The sequence below is a fragment of the Mandrillus leucophaeus genome, unplaced genomic scaffold (assembly GCF_000951045.1).
Source record: "Mandrillus leucophaeus isolate KB7577 unplaced genomic scaffold, Mleu.le_1.0 Scaffold157, whole genome shotgun sequence".
Classification (NCBI taxonomy): domain Eukaryota; kingdom Metazoa; phylum Chordata; class Mammalia; order Primates; family Cercopithecidae; genus Mandrillus; species Mandrillus leucophaeus.
Genome location: NW_012101554.1, coordinates 502,758 through 523,515, shown reverse-complemented (window position 1 = coordinate 523,515; position 20,758 = coordinate 502,758). Strand labels below are relative to the sequence as shown.

Below are 20,758 nucleotides of genomic sequence, written 5' to 3'. Positions count from 1 at the left end.
CAGCCTGGCAACATAGGGAGACTCTGTCTGTACAAAAAAATAATAATAAAAAATAAAAATTAGCTGGGCACGGTGGCTCACGTCTGTAGTCCCAGATACTTGGGAGGCTGAGGTGGGAGAAATGCTTGAGCCCAGGAGGTGGAGGCAGCAGTGAGCTATGATCACACCACTGTACTCCATTGTGGGTGACAAAGACTCTGCCTCTAAAAAATAAAATAAAAATAAAAATTTAAAAGTAATTTAAAATAAGGTTTTGAGGATAAATAAATAGCACAAGATCATTGAAGTCTGAAAACATTTTTTGTTTTGTTTTTGATAGAGATGGGGTTTCGCCATGCTGCCTAGGCTGGTCCTGAACTTGTAAGCTTAAGCAGTTCACCCACCTCAGCCTCCCAAAGTGCCGGGATTATAGGCGTGAGCCATGGTGCCCGGCAAAGTCTGAACACATTTTTAAAAGCAAAAGAAAAATGTCTGGCACTCTAAAATACCTGTGTAGAAATTATTTTGGATAAATTAGAAATGTCAAACTCTGGCTGCCTCTGCCAAAAGCAGAGAAATCTGATGCACTCTACTGTTAAGCTGACAGATTTTCAGCACCGACTCAGACTAGACTATCTAGTCCAATCTCGTCATAACAGATGAGGCACCTCAGGCTGTGGGGTATAGAGCTTGTCTAAGGTTCCATCACTCCCTGGAAACAATCAGGAGGTTGTTCTGCTGACAAAGGACTGTAATATATGGCATATTGTACTCTTACACATATTCACCCTGACAATTCAGGGTTTATGGTATGAATAAAGTGTATCTGCAGGAGGAACTACTAAAAAGCACTTAAAATAGATTTCCATGTAATAATGTGGAAAGGGTCTCAAAAATAATGAGATTATTAAAAAGTTGCAGAGCTCTACATAATGAGGATGCCACCTGCAATTAAACCACGAACACTGTATGTTTGTTTATGCATTCATAAATAGGTGGCAAACATAAGAACATAAGCATGAGACCCTACAACTTCAAAAGTTTTACCTTTTGAAGTGAAGGAAGACAGAAGACTGCACAGGAATAAGATAATAGTTAATAGCATGGTATATACATTGTGTGAGAATAAATGTACAGATCTGCCCTTACCTAGGTAAACAATTTGAGCACAATTATTTAACTTCCAAACGCTTCAGTTTCCTCATCTATAAAAATGGGAAAACAACAGCACATATACCTCACAGGATTATGTAAGGATTAAATAAATTAATACCTGTAGAGCTCTATAGTGCCTGGTATATAATAAGTGCTCAATAAGGCCAGGCGCGGTGGCTCAAGCCTGTAATCCCAGCACTTTGGGAGGCCGAGACGGGCGGATCACGAGGTCAGGAGATCGAGACCATCCTGGCGAACACGGTGAAACCCCGTCTCTACTAAAAAATACAAAAAAACTAGCCAGGCAAGGTGGCGGGCGCCTGTAGTCCCAGCTACTCCGGAGGCTGAGGCAGGAGAATGGCGTAAACCCGGGAGGCGGAGCTTGCAGTGAGCTGAGATCCGGCCACTGCACTCCAGCCTGGGCGACAGAGCCAGACTCCATCTCAAAAAAAAAAAAAAAGTGCTCAATAAATACAAGCTGTTATAAACTGCGTATATGATGGTTTACCTCTTGTAAGAAAAAAGCCCTGAAACAAATACAGCAAAAATGTTAATGCTTCTTCACTTTGGATGGTGAGTACCTTCTTCATCTTTATTATAGACGTTTTATGTAAAAAAAAAAAAAAAATAGCAGAGAACAAAAGCCAGCAGTTAATAAACATTTGTACGATTTAGAGTCAAGGACCTTTAGACGCTGAAGTCAAGTGACTGACTCAAAATGAATAAAGCACGCCCCAGGGATAGTCAAGTTCTACAAGCTTTCCCCTCAGATTGGTCATGACAAAAGAGCAATAACAAATATTCATCTTCTCTATTACTATCTTTATCTATGAAAATAACCTAAAACACTGTCACCCTCCTTATGACCTCAATTACTGACAGGTTTATTGGTAGGAAAATTATTTTCCACGTTATTCTAGCAATGCCATTTGAACAATGTAACATTGGAAAAAGAGCAAAATGCATATGATTAAAATGGATTTACTTGGTAGGAAGGAGACCTTCAAGGTTTCACTGACTGCTATGAGCAACTGAAGTCTCTCTCAGTGAGACAGGGGCCGTTAATATACTGCAGATGAGAACGGCTGACATTTTCTCCTTTTGTCTGCAGTAAAAGTGATATCTAATGTATACTCATATAAACTTTTAAGAAAATTTGCCTGAAAAGGAAAAGAAAACTGCCAGGCACGGTGGCTCACGCCTGTCATCCCAGCACTTTGGGAGGCCGAGGCATGAGGATCATGAGGTCAGGATATCAAGACCACCTTGGCCAACATGGTGAAACTCTGTCTCTACCGAAAAACAAAAATACAAAAATTAGCTGGGCGTGGTGGTGCGTGCCTGTAATCCCAGCTACTCAGGAGGCTGAGGCAGGAGAATCGCTTGACCCAGGGAGTCAGAGGTTGCAATGAGCCAAGATCGCGCCACAGCACTCCAGCCTGGCAACATAATGAGACTCCATCTCAAATAAAAAAACAAAGAGAAGAAAAAGAAAATTATATATACAATTATTTTTTATGTTAGCTATGTAGCTCTTTATGGGTTATCCTAGTATATTCATTTGAATCTTTTTTGCAGAGGATTCAGGAATTTTTCTAAAACCCTTGGTTCTACCAAAAAACTAACCTGTAACTGTCCTACTGCCTAAAGCAGTAGTTTCCAAATAGGATACATGGCTTAATTATATTCAAATTTCAAGATTAAAACAACATCAGAGTTTACTAGGCTTTTAACGTATAGGTTCTTTAACATCATTTATACTTTTACTGAGGTCATTTCTTTAAAAAGTGTCAGCTAAGTTAAAAAGATCAGTTTTCTTAAGAGTCAATACACTACTTAAAGAGAATGTGTGTATATGCATACCTATGTCCCAGGTTACAATGTGTGGCAGCAGTCAAAAAACTTTAAAAATAGGAATTATCCAATCCCTCATTTCATACATATGGAAAAAAACCCTGTGAGGTATAGAGTTTGCTCACAGGCTTTCACAGGTGTCTGCTAAAAAAGTACTGTAACAGGCCGGGCACAGTGGCTCATGCCTATAATCCCAGCACTTTGAGAGACCAAGGCAGGCAGATCACCTGAGGTCAGGAGACTGAGATCAGCCTGGCCAACATGGTGAAACCCCATCTCTACTAAAAATACAAAATAACTGGGCGTGGTGGTGGGTGCCTGTAATCCCAGCTACTTGTGAGGCTGAGGCAGGAGAATCGCTTGAACCTGGGAGGCAGAGGTTGCAGCGAACCGAGATCCCACCACTGCAGTCCAGCCCAGGCAACAGAGTGAGACTCCGTCTCAAAAAAAAAAAAAAGAAGTACTGTAATGTATTGCATATTGTACTCTTACACATATTCACCCTGACAATTGGGGGTTTATGGTATGAATAAAGTATATGTGTGGGAAGAACTACTAAGAAGCACTTAAAATACCTTAGATTTACATGTAAGAACACCAGACTATGTGTTACATGTAGCAGCAGGCAATCAAATCTTAGAACTCAATTAAGGGCTCTTTCTCAGTAGTGCCAGCTGCTGAGGATCAAATGTGCGTTGCTCCTGTTCTTTTTTGTTATTAATTATATTTAGATAGTCTATGACTTTATTGTTCCTCTTCTATAAACACAAACACAGACAGTTCTCAAGTTGTGCCTTTGGTTCCATCACTCAGTAAGTTTTGGCTGCCTGTTGACTACGTGCAGGGCTCTGTGCCAGTGAAGATGATGAGGGAGCAGGCAGTACAGCCAAGGTCCTTGCTGGCTCCTGATACCTATTACCTGAGACAACTGGCAGGCGAAATACTGAAGGAATGCCATCTGCACCATGTGACCAACTAAGCTATATATTAAAAACTAAAGCCGGGTGCGGTGGCTCACACGTGTAATTCCAGCACTTTGGAAGGCCGAGGCAGGTGGATTACAAGGTCAAGTGTTCAAGACCAGCCTGGCCAACATGGTGAAACCCTGTCTCTACTAAAAAAATACAAAAATTAGCCGGTGTGGTGGTGCGAGTCTGTAATCCCAGTTAGTCGGGAGGCTGAGGCAGGGGAATCGCTTGAACCTGAGAGGCAGAGGTTGCAGTGAGCCAAGACAGCGCCATTGCACTCCAGACTGGGTGACAGAGCAAGACTCCATCTTAAAAAAAAAAAAAGAAAAGAAAAACTAAATAAAATAATTGGAAAGGATTGAGAATTGCACTTACATTGTCTTTAGTATTACAGATTATTTTTGCATAACATTTGTTGTTATCTCTTGATGGAATCGTCCATTCCAATGGCCAAAAGTAACTATGGTAAACCTAAAAAGATACAAAAGCAAAATTTAGACCCATTATTTTAAACAGTATGTCTCTCAAACATACATGGTGCAAGACAGTGGAGACTCTATAGTAAGTAGACTTTCATTAATAAAATTCATGGAATAGGAATCTGGTCAAAAGGTAAATGACTTTAAACTCCTTGCTGTCAAGCACTTTTGCTATAAGCTCAGCCTTTAATTATGTATCTCAACCTCAAAAGAGTACACCCTAACTAATAACAAAAAAGAATGAGAGAATGACAGAAATAAGCCATTTAATTACCTGCTGTCTTACACTGAAAACACACACATATACAGACCTCAATACTATCTTGTTACCCAATGTGAATGACAACTTGGGCAAAAAACAAGTAAGGTGCCAGGATCAATTATGATAATTATCTAGTTCTCTTGCTAAATGCTTCCAAAAGGCATTTCCTCCTTTGGCATTATTCACTAAAAGCAGTGAAGGAAGGAGACAGGGAAGGAATGAAGGAAGGAGGAAGGGGGGGAGGAAAGAAGGTTGGAAGGACAGCATCCTTACTGATGTAATTCCTGGTTGACTAAATGGATTTTTTTTCTCCTCCAGCTGCTAGCCTCAGTTCAAAACATGATTCGCTACCTTTTATGACCAAATTGACTACGAAGACATAAGAAGTGTTCTTCCATGTTGTGATAAATTATATAATTTTAAAAATAAACATGGGTTACAAAATTTAATGTACAGTATCACAGTATCACAATTATGTAGGAAAAAATTAAAGGAATCATCCCCCAATTGCTAACAATTGCTGTGTTACAGATATAAGTCCATGAGTAATTGTTTCCTCTTTCCCTTACATTTTTCAAAGTTTCTTCAACTCAAACACATTATACTTCTATAACAAAAAAGCAAATTAAAAAACTTAAATATTGTCTATCAAGAAATATGAAATATATATGAAAAATTTCCAATTTTAATTATATATGTATGTCACGTATATACACACTCATATAGGAAATCTATCTTCAAAAAATAATCTGAGAAACAATGAATTATAAAGATGTTTGTGATTCTATTTATAATAATGAAAAACTGTAAATAACCTAATCAAAGAATGGCTTAACAAATTATAGCACCCCTTAAAAGAAGAATTCCCCTTTTTTTAAAAAATGGAGATTTTAGAGAATTAAAGATAGGAAATGTTGATGACATAACATTACCATTAAACTTGGACCTAAAACTGTAACTTCATCAAACTTTGAAAAAAATTAAGACATACATACCCACACAAAAATCACATATACATACATACATACATAAAATATTAAAAACGTATCAAAATATTAAGAGAAAAAGAAACTGGAAGGAAATACACAAATATATTAATAGCAGTTATCTCTTCATGAATTAAAATTTCCTTTTTGATATTTTCCTAATTTCAAAACTTCTTTTTTTTTTTTTTTGAGACGGAGTTTTGTTCTTGTTGCCCAGGCTGGAGTGCAATGGCCCAATCTTGACTCACCACAACCTCCGCCTCTCGGGTTCAAGCGATTCTCCTGCCTCAGCTTCCCAAGTAGCTGGGATTACAGGCATGCAACACCACACCTGGCTAATTTTGTATTTTTAGTAGAGATGGGGTTTCTCCATGTTGGTCAGGCTGGTCTCGAAATCCCGGCCTCAGGTGATCCACCCACCTCGGCCTCCCAAAGTGCTGGGATTACAGGCGTGAGCCACCACGCCCAGCCAGATACACCTTTTTTTTTTTTTTTTTTGAGACAGAGTCTTTCTCACTCTATCGCCCAGGCTGGAGTGCAGTGACGCGATCTCGGCTCACTGCAAACTCCACCTCCTGGGTTCGTGCTATTCTCCAGACTCAGCCTCCCGAGTAGCTGGGAATACAGGTGCACGCCACCAGGCCCGGCTAATTTCTTTTTGTATTTTTAGTAGAGACAGGGTTTCACCTTGTTAGCCAGGATGGTCTGAATCTCCTGACCTTGTGATCTGCCTGCCTTGGCCTCCCAAAGTGCTAGGATTACAGGCGTGAGCCACCGCACCTGGCCTCAGATATACTATTCTTATAATCAGAAAAAAATGTTAATATTGTGTTACTAATAGACCAACATATTACATGCTACTACCAATGCATGTAATAAAGATTATTAAGAGATTTAAAATAGGCTTTTATATAAAAAAAAATTGACTTATTCACAAACCTGGTCTTTCAGAAGGTTTTATTGGAAATTGTCCCCAAAATGATTTAAAATAGCAGTTCTTCTGGGTGGCATTATTTGTGTATATAGAAATAGTGTATTTCACGTGCATTTTCCTTGACTCCATGATAAAACGTGAGCAGAAAAGTTAGTACAAATTAGAGGGTAATGCTAGAAACAAATAGTACTAATGGTCAGAGCAGTGGAAACGTTAGTTTTTATTTTTTCTTTTCATTTTCCTATAATTAATCATGAGAAATCAATAAATGTGATTTTAAAAATTAAAAGGAAATATGATTGGGCCAACTGACAGAATTAGAAAATGAAAGTTAAATCAGATAAAAATTATTACACCAATACTAAATTTCCTAAAAGTAACACTATGGTTACATAAGAAAATGCCCTTATTCACAGAAATACACAATAAAGTATTTAGGGGTAAAGGAGCATTCAGCTTACTCTCAAATGATTCACAGAAACACACACACACAGAGAATGAGAAACTACTAAAAGTGTATAAAATAAATTGGCACAATGTTAGTAATATATGAATCTGGATAATGGGTATATGAAAATTCTTTGTACTATTTTTCAACTCTTCTGTATATGTTAAAATTCTGAAGAAAAAAAAGTAGTGATATAACATAGGAGAAAAGAGGAAAACAACTCACCTCAATATTTTCTTCCCCAAACTTCTCCACAGCTTTCTCCTCAGAAAGGCCACAAGCACCATATTCCAAAGGAGTAAATACAGTGGTTGGAACATTTTCATAGTCACACTGTTTAAAAATGGAGGTAAGGAGTTATAACAGGCAAAGTTCTAACTTAAAAAAAGAAAGGTACACTTCAAAAAAGTTCAAAATTGACAAAGGAAATAAAAGTAATAAATTGCTACCAAAAGTATGTGGTCTCAATCCCAGATATTCTACTACACTGAGAACCAGTAACTTATTTGAAAAGTTTAGTAGAAGTGTGAAGTCTAGTAAGACTATGAGAAAAAGATTCATGCAGCTTCTCTATCCATCAAATAACTGATGTTATCAACAATGATACACTTTCTTTCCCCTTAATAAAGCAGGCAAAAATAATACTGGTGTACCCAAATCTGATAGTCTTGTATTATCAGTGATAAAAAATTAAAAGACTTCTTTAAAACATCAATTAGGTAATACATATTAACAGCCATAAAACATTTTATCCTTTTGGCCCAATAATCCCACCTATAGAAATCTATAGTAAGATTATAGATATAATTTAACATATAGATGATATATTACTATATTTTACTATAACATACAATACTAACATAGTAATAGTCTGATATACAGAAAAGGCTACATGTATTAATTGAACATTGCTATAGTACTCAATAGTGGGAATGTTGGAGTAGCTTAAAAATCCCAATTAGGGCCGGCCATGGTGGCTCACGCCTGCAATCCCAGCACTTTGGGAAGCTGAGGCGGGTGGATCACCTGAGATCAGGAGTTCGAGACCAGCCTGGCCAACATGGTGAAATGCCATCTCTACTAAAAATAACAAAAATTAGCTGGGCATGGTGGCAGGCGCCTGTAATCCCAGCTACTTGGGAGGCTGAGGCAGGAGAATCGCTTGAACCTGGGAGGTGGAGGTTGCAGTGAGCCAAGATTGCACCATTGCACTTCAGCCTGGGGGACAAGAGCGAGACTTCATCTCAAAAAAAAAAAAAAAAAAAAAAAAATCCAATTAGAAAGTGATTCTATAGTTCATACTCTTAATGTAAAACTGCACTATGCAACCATTAAAATGGTAAAGAAGACCATGGGGGAAAAAAGGTTAACTCTTAGGACTATTTTCAAAGCGTACTGTACGATGTTAATAGGTACAGAGGACAAGAGGATTCCATAGTCAAATGAACTTGTAAAGAGCTGGATTAAGCAAATAAATGAGTTCCTCTATCAGGTTTCTCAGAACCTTTAATATGCTGCTGTGAATTATGAAAAAATATATTATGTAAATGCCAAGGGTTTATAATGCCATCTGGTAAAAGCCTAGCAGTTGTACACAGAGGTGATCCAAAGTAACATTCTGCATTTAAAATAAGAGAAGTGCAATTCTCACTCTCTAAAACAGGGAGATAAAATCTTTAAAACATGCTCGCCTCTAGAAACAATAAATATAATCAATTTTCTCTAAAAAAAAAATACATAGACCCTTGGAATTCTAATTTAAAAGTAAAGGCAGACAATCACTTACACCACAATGGTATATCAGGGAACAGATTCACCCTCCTGCTTTAAACAACTAGAAAACCAGACAAGGATGGAGCAACACTTTTTAAGACATTGACCAAGAGGCAGTGCAAGCCTGTGATCCCGGCGGGAAGGGAAACAAATGAGATGAGTCCTGTGACTGCTCCAGCTTACTGCTCAGAGGCAGTTTCTAAGCCTCAGTGCAGGGAGGGAGAGCTCAAACAGAGCCCAGGGTCTTTCCTGTAAGCCAAGGTGGTTTCAAGTTGCAAGTCACAAAACCAAAGTGGATGGAATTGCATGTGTAAAGAGAGTTCCTGAGGTCTACAGAGGTCTTCTTAGATTATGGCTGAGACATACAATAGTATGTCCAAGGAAACAAAAAGACCCATGAATTTTTTTCTGTTTTTTTGGAGACAAGGTCTTACTCTGATGCCCAGGTTGGACTGCAGTGGCATGATCACAGCTCACTGCAGCCTTGACCTTCCAAGTTCAGTTTATTCTTCCACCTCAGCCCTCTGAGTAGCTGGGACTAGAGGCACACGCCACCTCACCCATCTCATTTTTTGTATATTTTGTAGAGATAGGGTTTCGCCATGTTGCCCAGACTGGTTTCGAATTCCTGGGCAAGTGATCCTCCTGCCTCAGCCTCCCAGTGTGCTGGGTTACAGGTGTGAGCCACTGTGCCCAGCCATATCTTACTTTAAAGCACAACTCCATTCAATGATTTAGCTTTTTTTTTTTTTTTAAGGAAACCACTGAGACATGAATTTAAGAATAAATTAAATGCATCCAATCTCAAGCTATATTGAGATACCCGATACGCAATAAGTGCAACAATGCACACAAGATGTAATTCAAAGAGGCAGTCTTGTTAAATTTATTCTAAATAGTAATCTGAACCAACTGCTATTCCCTAAATAATCAGTCAATCTGGCATTCAATATCTTAACCCTCAATCCATTAATTCAAAATATGAGATTTTATTACATTACATCCCAAGTAACCCCAGGTCACAAATTTTGCTAGCATCACTCTTTGAGGTTCCCATTACTGTAACCAACTGAAACCATGATAAGGAAAATGGGTAACGCCAACATTATTTACAACTAATGTTTCTGGAATCCTTTTTAAAAAACAGCTGTCTTTATTCTTTTCTGGCCATCTAGTCCTATGAAACATACTGAAGAGTTTTAACATCCTATACTGGCTTTTAAAAAATCACTTTAAAATTTAATATAACATTTAACGTATTCAACATTCTAAGACAGATTATTTTCTAAGGACTGGGTAATAAGGCCTGAAGAGTGGTTTAAACTACTTTGCATACCGACATCATTACCTAAATCCTCAAGTCCTTTTATAGCCTAGATAAGTGCCATAAAAAGACTCAGAACATTTTATTTATATTGGTAATGACGACATAGATATAAAATGCAACTATTTAGAGTATATGGATATAAAGTACACTATTCAACAATAGTGCTGAAACCTATTAATCAAGTTCTTTTTATTCATAGTGTGAATCCAAGATGTCAATTTTCTTTTTTTTTTTTTGAGACAGAGTCTCACTCTGTCACCCAGGCTGGAGTCCAGTGGCCGGATCTCAGCTCACTGTAAGCTCCGCCTCCCGGGTTTACACCATTCTCCTGCCTCAGCCTCCCGAGTAGCTGGGACTACAGGCGGATCCACCCACCTCGGCCTCCCAAAGTGCTGGGATTACAGGCGTGAGCCACCACGCCCAGCCAGATACACCTTTTTTTTTTTTTTTTTTGAGACAGAGTCTTTCTCACTCTATCGCCCAGGCTGGAGTGCAGTGACGCGATCTCGGCTCACTGCAAACTCCACCTCCTTTTTTAGACAGAGTTTTGCTCTGTAGCCATGGCAGGAGTACAGTGGCGCGATCTTGGCTCGCTGCAACCTCCGCCTCCCAGTTCCCGGTTCAAGCAATTCTCCTGCCTCAGCCTCCAGAGTCGCTGGGATTACAGGCATACGCCACCATGCACGGCTAATTTTTGTATTTTTAGTAGAGATGGGGTTTCGCCATGTTGGCCAGGCTGGTCTTGAACTCCTGACCTGGTGATCGGCCTGCCTCGGCCTCCCAAAGTCCTGTAATCACAGGCCTGAGCCACTGTGCCCAGTCAAGTGTCAATTTTCATAATAAAGTCACAATGTACAGCAGCCTTAATAATTTCTTGTCTGAAATACAGCTAATAAAGGACATCTAGGATGCCATCACCAAAATAACTAAATTATTCAAGATCTGCAAAACTTTCCAACTGCCCCCTAAATAAGGAACTGGGAGTATTGCTGACAACAGTATCTAATGAGTAACAAGCACAACACTCACCTTGACAGTGGAACCTGCATAGAGCCTCTGAGCCAGCAATCTTCCTGCCTGGATTGCAACCGGGGTGAGCTCCACCTTATCCTCTAATATATCGCCAATGGCATAGATGTAAGGCACATTGGTCTGTTCTTCATCTGTGACAGGTATTTTTCCAGTCCTGCAATTTTACACAGTTAAAAATAATCATTAATTACCATTATTAATTAAGGATAACAAAATCCTCTGTTTTCCCAAGGAAGCCCAAAATTGTGACTCTAGCTGAGGGCAATGTTCTAATGTATTAAAAATATAACAAAACAGCTCAAAGGAACAAAATAGCTTTTCATGACAATTCTGGTCACTATTCTGAAAATCAAAGAAATAAGAAAACTAAGAAATTTTAGAATGGAAGAACTCCAACACAATGGTTAAGAGTGAGGATTCTAAATTATAACTCCCCCCAAAATGGAAAAAGAAAACAAATAGGAAATACTAATGTGAATGGCACTGGAAGAAAAGTTTTCTAGTTGAGCTCTTCAACTATGGTAAAAATTAGCTTTAAAAAATCTAAAATTCAGCCAGGCACAGTGGCTCACACCTGTAATCCCAATACTTTGGGAGGCTGATGTGGGTAGATCACCTGAGGCCAAAAGATGGAGACCAGCCTGGCCAGCATGATTATAGGTGTGATGGCAGGCACCTGTAATCTAGCTACCAGGGAGGCTGAGGCACAAGAATTGCTTGAACCCAGGAAGCGGAGGTGGCAGTGACACAAGATTACACTACTGCACTCCAGCCTGGGTGACAGAGCAAGTCTCTGTCTCAAAAAAACAAACATACAAACAAAAAACTAAAATTCTATAATTGACCAACGCTGTAAATAACTGAAATAGTATTAAATATCACATAACAGACCAGGCACAGTGGCTCACACTTGTAATCCCAGCATTTTGGGAGGCCAAGGCAGGTGGGTCACCTGAGGTCAGGAGTTTAAGATCAGCCTGACCAAAAGGGTGAAACCCCGTCTCTATTAAAAATACAAAAATTAGCCGGGCATGGTGGTGCATGCCTGTAATCCCAGCTACATGGGAGGCTGAGGCAGGAGAATGGCTCGATCTCAGTGGGCAGAGGTTGCAGTGAGCCGAGATCACACCATTGTACTACAGCCTGGGAGACAAGAGAGAAACTCTGTCTCAAATAAAATAAATAAATAAGTAAATAAATAAATATGACGTAATAAAGGTTTTTTCTTACTTTTCATTTATCTTCACCCCTACAGTTTCTAAGCCAATTTTTCTTGTGCAAGCATCTCTTCCTATTGCCAGCAACACCTGAAAAATTATTAATATATTAGTGACTAATAACAAAAAGGCTTTGCATTTATTACTTAATCTTATTTTTCTCTGCTTACTAAGCCAATCTGATTTCATTTTTCAAACTCGGAAATAAATATTTCACTAAGAAAATAATGCAAGAGTTTAAATAAATTAAAATCTTCAGAAAAAATCCTTTGAACATATATGATATATTAGAAATTATTTTCTATTTCTTATTAGGAAAAAGAGAATTCATAATTAATAAACCTATCCAAGTTTAAAGACAACGACATCATAGTCTGTAACTAAATTATTTTTTAAGTGGTTGTCTGGAGAGATGAAAGGAAATAACACAGGACAGAAATTCTGGCTCATTTAAAAATTCTGTTGCCTTTGTATAGCCATTTGACTAGTAATACTTTAAGTTACAGTGGAAAAAATCTGAAGCCATACCTTTACCAAAACAATTTTCTTTTTTTTTTTTTTTTTTGAGACGGAGTCTCGCTCTGTCGCCCAGGCTGGAGTGCAGTGGCACAATCTTGGCTCACTGCAATCTGCGCCTCCTGGGTTCAAGCGATTCTTCTGCCTCAGTCTCCCGAGTAGCCAGGACTACAGGCGCACCCCACCACGTCCGGCTAATTTTTGTATTTTCAGCAGAGACAGGGTTTCACCATGTTGGCCAGGATGGTCTCAATCTCTTGACCTTGTGATCCACCCGTCTTGGCCTCCCAAAGTGCTGGGATTACAGGCGTGAGCCAAGACGCCCAGCCACCAAAACAAATTTTAATATTATAAGTTACTGAGATGTCTTAGAATGGGCATAGAACTAGTACGTTTGGAAATCACTAAGAGCCATTTTAAGTTCCTATAAGATACCCAATAAGCACGTTATTTGCTTTCTGATAAAGTATTAACCTGGGCCCATTCCTTACCGTATTATACTCTCCTTCAATGATTTCCTCACTGTTGGTGGACTGAGCTACTACTCTGAGTCGGCCTGGTGTCCCCGCTTCAATTTGTTCAATCTGTAAGAGTGATGAAGTTTTACTGTGAAATAAAGACATTTATCAAGTTGGATTATCTACCTTCCCCTCCCATCTGGTTAACCCGAAGTTAAAATATAAAATCTTGCTTGATAGGTCTTTTATGTCCCATCTCCCTCACTTAACATTAGGATGATAAATGATTATCTTCTTTTTCACTGCTCAATGTTGTCTGCTAGAAGGGCTTTCTTTTAAAGAGTTCTCAAACAATAAAATTCAGAGAAAAACGGGGGAAAAAAGCAAGCTACACAAAGCACACTACCATCCCTAAAAATCAAACCAATGACTTACTGCTTTTCCCAGGTTTCTATCTTGTGATTCACCCAGAACCATTAATCCCATGGAGGGCAACTGTTGCCCAAATTCAGAGATTCTCTTTTGACTACAGATGCTCAGCTTTCATTGACAACAAAGGATAGATTAAATTAGAGTAGGTCAATAGTGATATGGGTAACAGCTAGAACGTCTTAAAAATTGGAGTGGGCAAGGAGATGTGGGTGTTTATCAGAACCAGGGGTTGTTTTCAGTCGTTAAGGATGTAGAAAGAAATGAGCGAGCCCTGATACTTGAGTGATGGCAGATGAGAATAAATATATCAACCTACTACACATAGATGTTAACGACAACCTACAGACTAGGTTTAATGACTTAGAAACCCACCTGGAAAACTACCCAGGGTTATTTTATTTGACATCAATAAGGTAATAAAAATTTCCTTCCTGAATTCCCTTTCCTTCTTATATAGTTAAACAAGCCTCTCTGAACATACTGGAAAAGTCTTTCTTGTTTAACTTTAATTAAAATGTTCTAATCCTTGGAAAAGAGCTTACCTGGTCCACTGCTTAAGATTAGTTTGGAAACATTAAGGGCCTCATCCCACCTCCACCCTTATTCACTTTTGTACTTCAATCAGGCCTTTTTTGTATCTAGAACAATAGTTCTTCCCACAGAGCCTTTCTACACATACTACATTCTCTGTAAAAAATGTACCCTCTCCCCACTCTCCACAGAAGGTTCCTTTATAATACAGCAAGAGTTTAATACCCAGCTGTGGGAATCAGATACTCTGGTAACCCTATTTTACTAGGAATAGTCCACCAGGTTTTCAAAAGGGTCCACAATTCCCCATATGTTAAAAAATATATATAAAGGAAGATGTTACTTTCTATCAGTAGACCATATACATACAACTATTGTTTACTGTTGTTATGAATCATAGCTCTACTGCAAATGGTAGCATATATACCTCTACTGCTAGGCCAGGTGCGGTGGCTCAAGCCCGTAATCCCAGCACTTTCGGACGCTGCTCTGGGAGGACCACTTGAGGTCAGGAGTTGAAGATCAGCCTGGCCAACATGGTGAAAGCCTTCTCTACTAAAAATACAAAAATTAGCCAGGTGTGGTGGCACGCACCTGTGGCCCCAGTTACTCAGGAGGCTGAGGCAACAGAATCGCTTGAACCTGGGAGGCAGAGGTTGCAGTCAGCTGAGATTGGGCTATTGCACTCCAGCCTGGGTGACAGAGCCAAACTCCGTCTCAAAAAAAAAAAAAAAAAGTAAAAATAAAAAACAGCTACAGTAATCAAGCACTGACAGCTTCCAGGAAATTTGTGCCTTAATCTTCACAACAATATTATGAGATAGATTCACTTTAGACTTACTCTCTACCAGGTACTTTTCTAATTACTTTATAAGTGTTGGCTAATGCAATTCTCACAAGAATTGTTAGATGCTGTTATCAACCTCATTTTACAGAAGAAACAGGTTCAGAGAGGTAACTCTTCCAAAGTCATAGAGCAAGAAACTGGCAGAATAGTATGTGAATTCAGGTCATTCCAATCCCAAAGTTCATATTCTTATGTATCAGCATTAGGAGATCCATAGTCACATACACAACTCAAGTCAACCCACTGAGAGATGAAAAGAAATGACAACTACAATTCCTTAAGTTTAACAAAATAGTCCCACCATTTTCCCTGCACTAGAGAAAATTATCTATTAGTCTGAGACGTACACTAAGTGTTCAATTTTGTCACTCTTATGTATCAAAACATTTCTGATAATGTTAACAAATCCCAGGTGTGACTTGGCATAGTATTAGGTCTTTTCAAAAGATTAAAAGAGCGAAAAAGGTTAGCACACATAAATAAATGAGATAAGCGGGATGCCAGAAGTATGTAGTGTTTATGTTGAGACTGTACCATATACCAAGGGGGAAATGTCCTACGGGGAGCCAGGGAGTGCAGGTAGGGCCTAGTCTTGAACTCTTATTTAAATCTCTGGTGTATATGAAGAAACAAAGTATTAACAGACCAAAGATGACAAAGGAATGCATAAAGGAAAGCATTGAACAGAAGAAAACCAAAAGTGAGAAAGTTGACAAACGAAGAGATTATTAATCTATAAATAAGAACAAAGCTATATAGGTCTTTAGATGGTAGGGAGGTACGAGTTTATATACCAGCATACAGCAGTAGGGGAATCAGCATTCCTGATGGTTTATAATGCTGAAAGGATGCTTCCACCACCAACTCAACTCTCTTTTTGCCTTTTACCTGAATGTAGAATCAACAAACCTACAGGCAAACCCACTTACTTTAATTGGTACAAACTGTCTGATAAACTTGATGCCATGTTCTTCCATGTGTTCACCAATTTTGTTGGCCATGTCCTGGTCAAATCCTCTAAGAAGAATGGACCTAACCATAACAGTGACATCTAAACCAATACCAGCAAGAAATCCAGCACACTCTAAAGCGACATAGGATGCTCCAACGACCAGGGTCTTACCCGGGCAGTAAGGCAAGGAGAAAAGATCATCACTGGAAAAAAAAAAAAAAAAGAAAGAAGAAAAAAAAAGTTCCTATATGAGTAATTACTAAATCCAAGTACACATTTTTACTTTGATAAGAACATACTTTCAAGATGATAAACATTCTACTAGCTACACACATAATACATTAGAAGTTTTTATAATTCTTAAATACCCTTTCTTGCCACTCAGTTGCTTTGGGAGTAGCTCAAGCTACCCACAGCTAAACACAGCAAACTGTGTGACTTCTGATATTAGTCAGTTAGTCCAATTCATCTTCACACTAAATGATTTTGAACTGTTTGGAATAAATCAAAGATTTGCAAACCCTAACCTCCATCCTCATGCCACCACTCAGCTCTCTCTGAGGTGGAAAAACCTGTGTTACTTGTCCTCAGCTGAAACACCAATTATTATCAAGAATGTGGACAAGAATGGGGGGGAAAAAAAACTTTCAATATCTTATAATATAAAAGTCAACTACAAAAAGTAGAACCTGACAAAAGTCTTCTAGTTGAGCTAGGGACACAGAGATCATAAAAGCATTGTTAGAGAATGAGTTTTTAAAAAATACCAGAAGGGGGCCTGCTATTGTCTGAATGTTTATGTACCCCCAAAATGCACAGATTAACATCCTAAACCCCAAGGCAATGATATCAGGGGTGGGGCTTTTGGGAAGTGATTAGGCCACGGGGGCAGACCACTCATGAATGGGGCTAATGTCCTCATAAAAAAGGCCCCTGAGACCTCTTCCACCATGTGAGAAAGGATAAAAGCATATACCAAAAAGAGCCTTAAGGAGAAGAGTAATTTATAACACAATCAGAAACTCCAGAGCAAAAGGGATCCAAACACATTTACCAACACTCTGTCTTAATGACTTCATAATTGAAAGCTCCTGAACAATGTCAGCAGTGTTACCATTTGACAGGCAAAAATAAACCACACAGCAAAACATCTCCTTGCTTGACTCATTTCAGGAGGTCCTTCTACACTGACACCGTAACCGTTCAACAGCATTGAGTAGGGTCTACAGTCTGATAAATCTAAATGACCTGCCAGCCTCTATTTCTTTTAGCAGCCATTCTGCAAGTGTTAAAGGGTAATATATGATCCTCATTTTACAAAATCTAAATGTATATATGTATCATACCTATTTTACAAAATGTGAATATCCATTGATTACATACTTACATACACATGCATAAATTTCAAATACAAATGTAAATATAAATCTATACTAGTATGTTAGTGATACTAATTCTGTGTAGCAAGATGACCAATGTTTGAAGTTTTCAATATTTAAAATGTTCTCCTTTAGGCCGGGCGCGGTGGCTCAAGTCTGTAATCCCAGCACTTTGGAAGGCCGAGACGGGCGGATCACGAGGTCAGGAGATCGAGACCATCCTGGTCAACACGGTGAAACCCCGTCTCTACTAAAAAATACAAAAAAACCTAGCCAGGCGAGGTGGCAGGCGCCTGTAGTCCCAGCTACTCAGGAGGCTGAGGCAGGAGAATGGCGTAAACCCGGCAGGCGGAGCTTGCAGTGAGCTGAGATCCGGCCATTGCACTCCAGCCTGGGTGACAGAGCGAGACTCCGCCTCAAAAAAAAAAAAAAAGTTCTTCTTTAAAATCATTTTTCCTTATTCTCTTTCTCCTAAACCCCTGCCCCCAGAGAGGGCACAATGTGGCAAAGAAATCTGTCTGAAGTCCAAAAAATTGACGAAGTGGGTTTGAAGAAAAATGTGAAAGCAAAATCCACAATAGGTTTTTCTTTTCCACCGTGCTTTTTTTCTTTACCTGCTAATGCAGTATTCTTTGTCACCAGGGATGCCCAAGTAACGTGGTCTTTCACCAGTGGCAATGAGAAATCTCTCTGCTGAATAAATTTTTTCTTTGCCTTTATTATTTGTTGCCTACAAAGGAACCAATATGAAAACCTTATTAAGTAATCATTCCTCAGAATTGTAAACTTCATAGTTAACAAAGGCCATTCACTACATTGTCTCATTTCATCCTCATAATGAGGACAATAATATAGTAAAAAGGATAAATTAAGACTGAGTAGTTAACAGACTTGCTCAAAGTCACAATGCTAGTAAGTGCCAGAGCCAAACCTCAAATCCAGGTGGTCTGGTTCAGTACGCTTACATTTTACCATACCTCCACACAAGGCCCCATAGGATGATATGACAGCAAAATCACCAAACTGGATAGTCTGGGTCACAGTGGCTATTACTTTTATTATAATACTTTAACATTTTCCAACCAAAGCTTTAAAAAAAAAAAAAAACTAGTCAGGATGTCACATAATTACCTTAATCCTGTGAGGACCAATAAACTGCCCGTAAGCATTCTCATAGACAACTTTTTTCTCCCGCAGAGCTACTCGGTAGCCCCAATTCAAAGAGCCAATGTGATTCTGTACAGCTTCTATCATTCTGTCCCAATCATGCTTAACTGTATAAGAAAATAAGACAAAATCTTGTTTGGCTTTTCAACTCCTGGCAAAGATCATCTCTCAATAATCACTCAAGTGAAATACAAGGAGCAGAGCTCTAAAAGGCAATCTAAAAGGGCAAATCCTCCATTTTGAGCACATATGCCACTTTTTCATCTTTGAATATTCTTTCTCTTTTATAAGACTAATACAATTAAATAATACAAGACAGATCTCCTGACAATTTTAAACTAAAATAACAATACACAAACTCTTCCCTTCTTTATCTAGAAATGAACTTGAATTTTACTGATTTCTGGGATATATTAAGGCTTAGGATTCTCTATTTGTAAGAAAATCCAAGAGATTCTGATGTAGCCAAGTATGGAGTTACTACACTAGTAACAATGTTTATGCCAGGGGCTGGCAAACTGAAACCATGGGCCAATCCAGCCCATCACCTTTTTGTAAATAAAGTTTTATTAAAATACAGCCATGCTTATTTATTTCAATATTTTCTAGTGCTACTTTCACACTACATGGGCAGAGTTAAGTAGCTACTAGAGACCCTATGCCCCAAGAATCCTAAAATATTTACCATCTAGCCTTTTATGGAAAAAATTCACTGACTGTTCATTTAGACAGAATTTTAAGAGTCCATCACATTTCCCTCCAAACTCCCATATCTCATCAAAGAGAAAACTTTTTTATTCTTTTTGATTCTGTCATAATTAAATTAATCCTCAGGGCACTAAAGTAATATTAAATTTCAAAGGATAAAAATCAACCCTTGGGTATTCAATAATCTCTCTTTTTTATTCCCCCCCGAGACAGAGTCTTGCCCTGTTGCCCAGACTGGAATGCAATGGCTCAATCTGGGCTCACTGCAACCTCTGACCCCCCAACCCCAGGGTTCAAGCTATTCTCATGCCTCAGCCTCCCAAGTAGCTGGGACTACAAGTGTGGGCCACCACGCCCAGCTAATTTTTTTTAATTTTAGTAGAGACGCAGTTTTGCCATGTTGGCCTGGCTGGTCTCAAACTCCTGACCTCAAGTGCTCTGCCCACTTCAGCCTCCCAAAGTGCTGGGATTACAGGCACGAGTCATTGCACCCAGCCTCAATAATCTCTTCTTTAGAGACAGGGTCTCACTCTGTTGCCCAGGCTGGAGTGCAGTGGTACAATCAATAACAGCTCACTGCAGCCTCAAACTCCGGGGCTCAAATTATCCCCCTGCTTCAGCCTCCTAAGAAGCTGGGACTATAGGAGAGGGCTTCCATGCCCAACTAATTTTTTTTTTTTTTTAGAGACAGGGTCTTGCTTTGTTGCCCAAGGTAGTCTTGAACTTCTGGTCTCAAACTGATCCTTCCCCTTGGCCTCCCAAACCGTCAGGATTACAGGCATGAGCCACCTGGCCCAATAATCAATATCTTATAAATGACTAGGGAAATAAATAAGATACAGGTAAATATACTCTGGTGGTAGGCAAAAGACAGGTCCTACCTAGGGCAGTTGTGGTTTGGAAGGAAGAAGAGAATCAACATATACTGAAAGCTTCTCTCATTGAAATGAGGAATGTGAGTCTCTAATTCAGTGGGCAAGTAGGCTGGCTATACAGTAAGTGTTGAAAACAGGCTTATAACACTTACTGGCCAGCCTCTGGAAGTGGGAATGACAGCACAAAAAACTGATTTATAGCCTCCAAGAGAACAGATAGATTATGGATATTGAATTCAATTCATATGATCATAATATGTTAGAATTAGAGCGAACCTTAAGAGATTGGTTCAACTGAAAGAAAAAAAAAAAAAGTAACTGCAGATGCCACTGTGGTTATGGTTCTAGAGGACCAGGTAGCTTGTGGGCGGGGAAGGCTGCAGGAAGGTTGGACTAACCTGCCTGCCTGGCCTGTCTACCACTACAAAAGTCTCAGGACTTGCTGTTTCTCTACTAGGAGTGGAATAGAATAGTATATA

The 20,758-nt window shown here is 39.0% G+C and overlaps 1 protein-coding gene across 5 annotated transcripts in view; it reads right to left on the bottom strand.

The window, feature by feature from the left end:
* TXNRD1 (thioredoxin reductase 1) overlaps nt 1-20,758 on the bottom strand; it is a 152,407-nt gene that overhangs the window by 11,964 nt on the left and 119,685 nt on the right. For all 5 annotated transcript variants that reach the window (XM_011975499.1, XM_011975501.1, XM_011975504.1 and 2 more), the window contains 8 exons: nt 18,661-18,803; nt 18,144-18,259; nt 16,128-16,353; nt 13,422-13,514; nt 12,428-12,504; nt 11,195-11,351; nt 7,291-7,398; nt 4,332-4,427 (listed from right to left, as the gene is read on the bottom strand). In XM_011975499.1, coding sequence (XP_011830889.1) covers nt 4,332-4,427; nt 7,291-7,398; nt 11,195-11,351; nt 12,428-12,504; nt 13,422-13,514; nt 16,128-16,353; nt 18,144-18,259; nt 18,661-18,803 — 1,016 coding nt within the window. The remainder of the gene's footprint in view (nt 1-4,331; nt 4,428-7,290; nt 7,399-11,194; nt 11,352-12,427; nt 12,505-13,421; nt 13,515-16,127; nt 16,354-18,143; nt 18,260-18,660; nt 18,804-20,758) is intronic.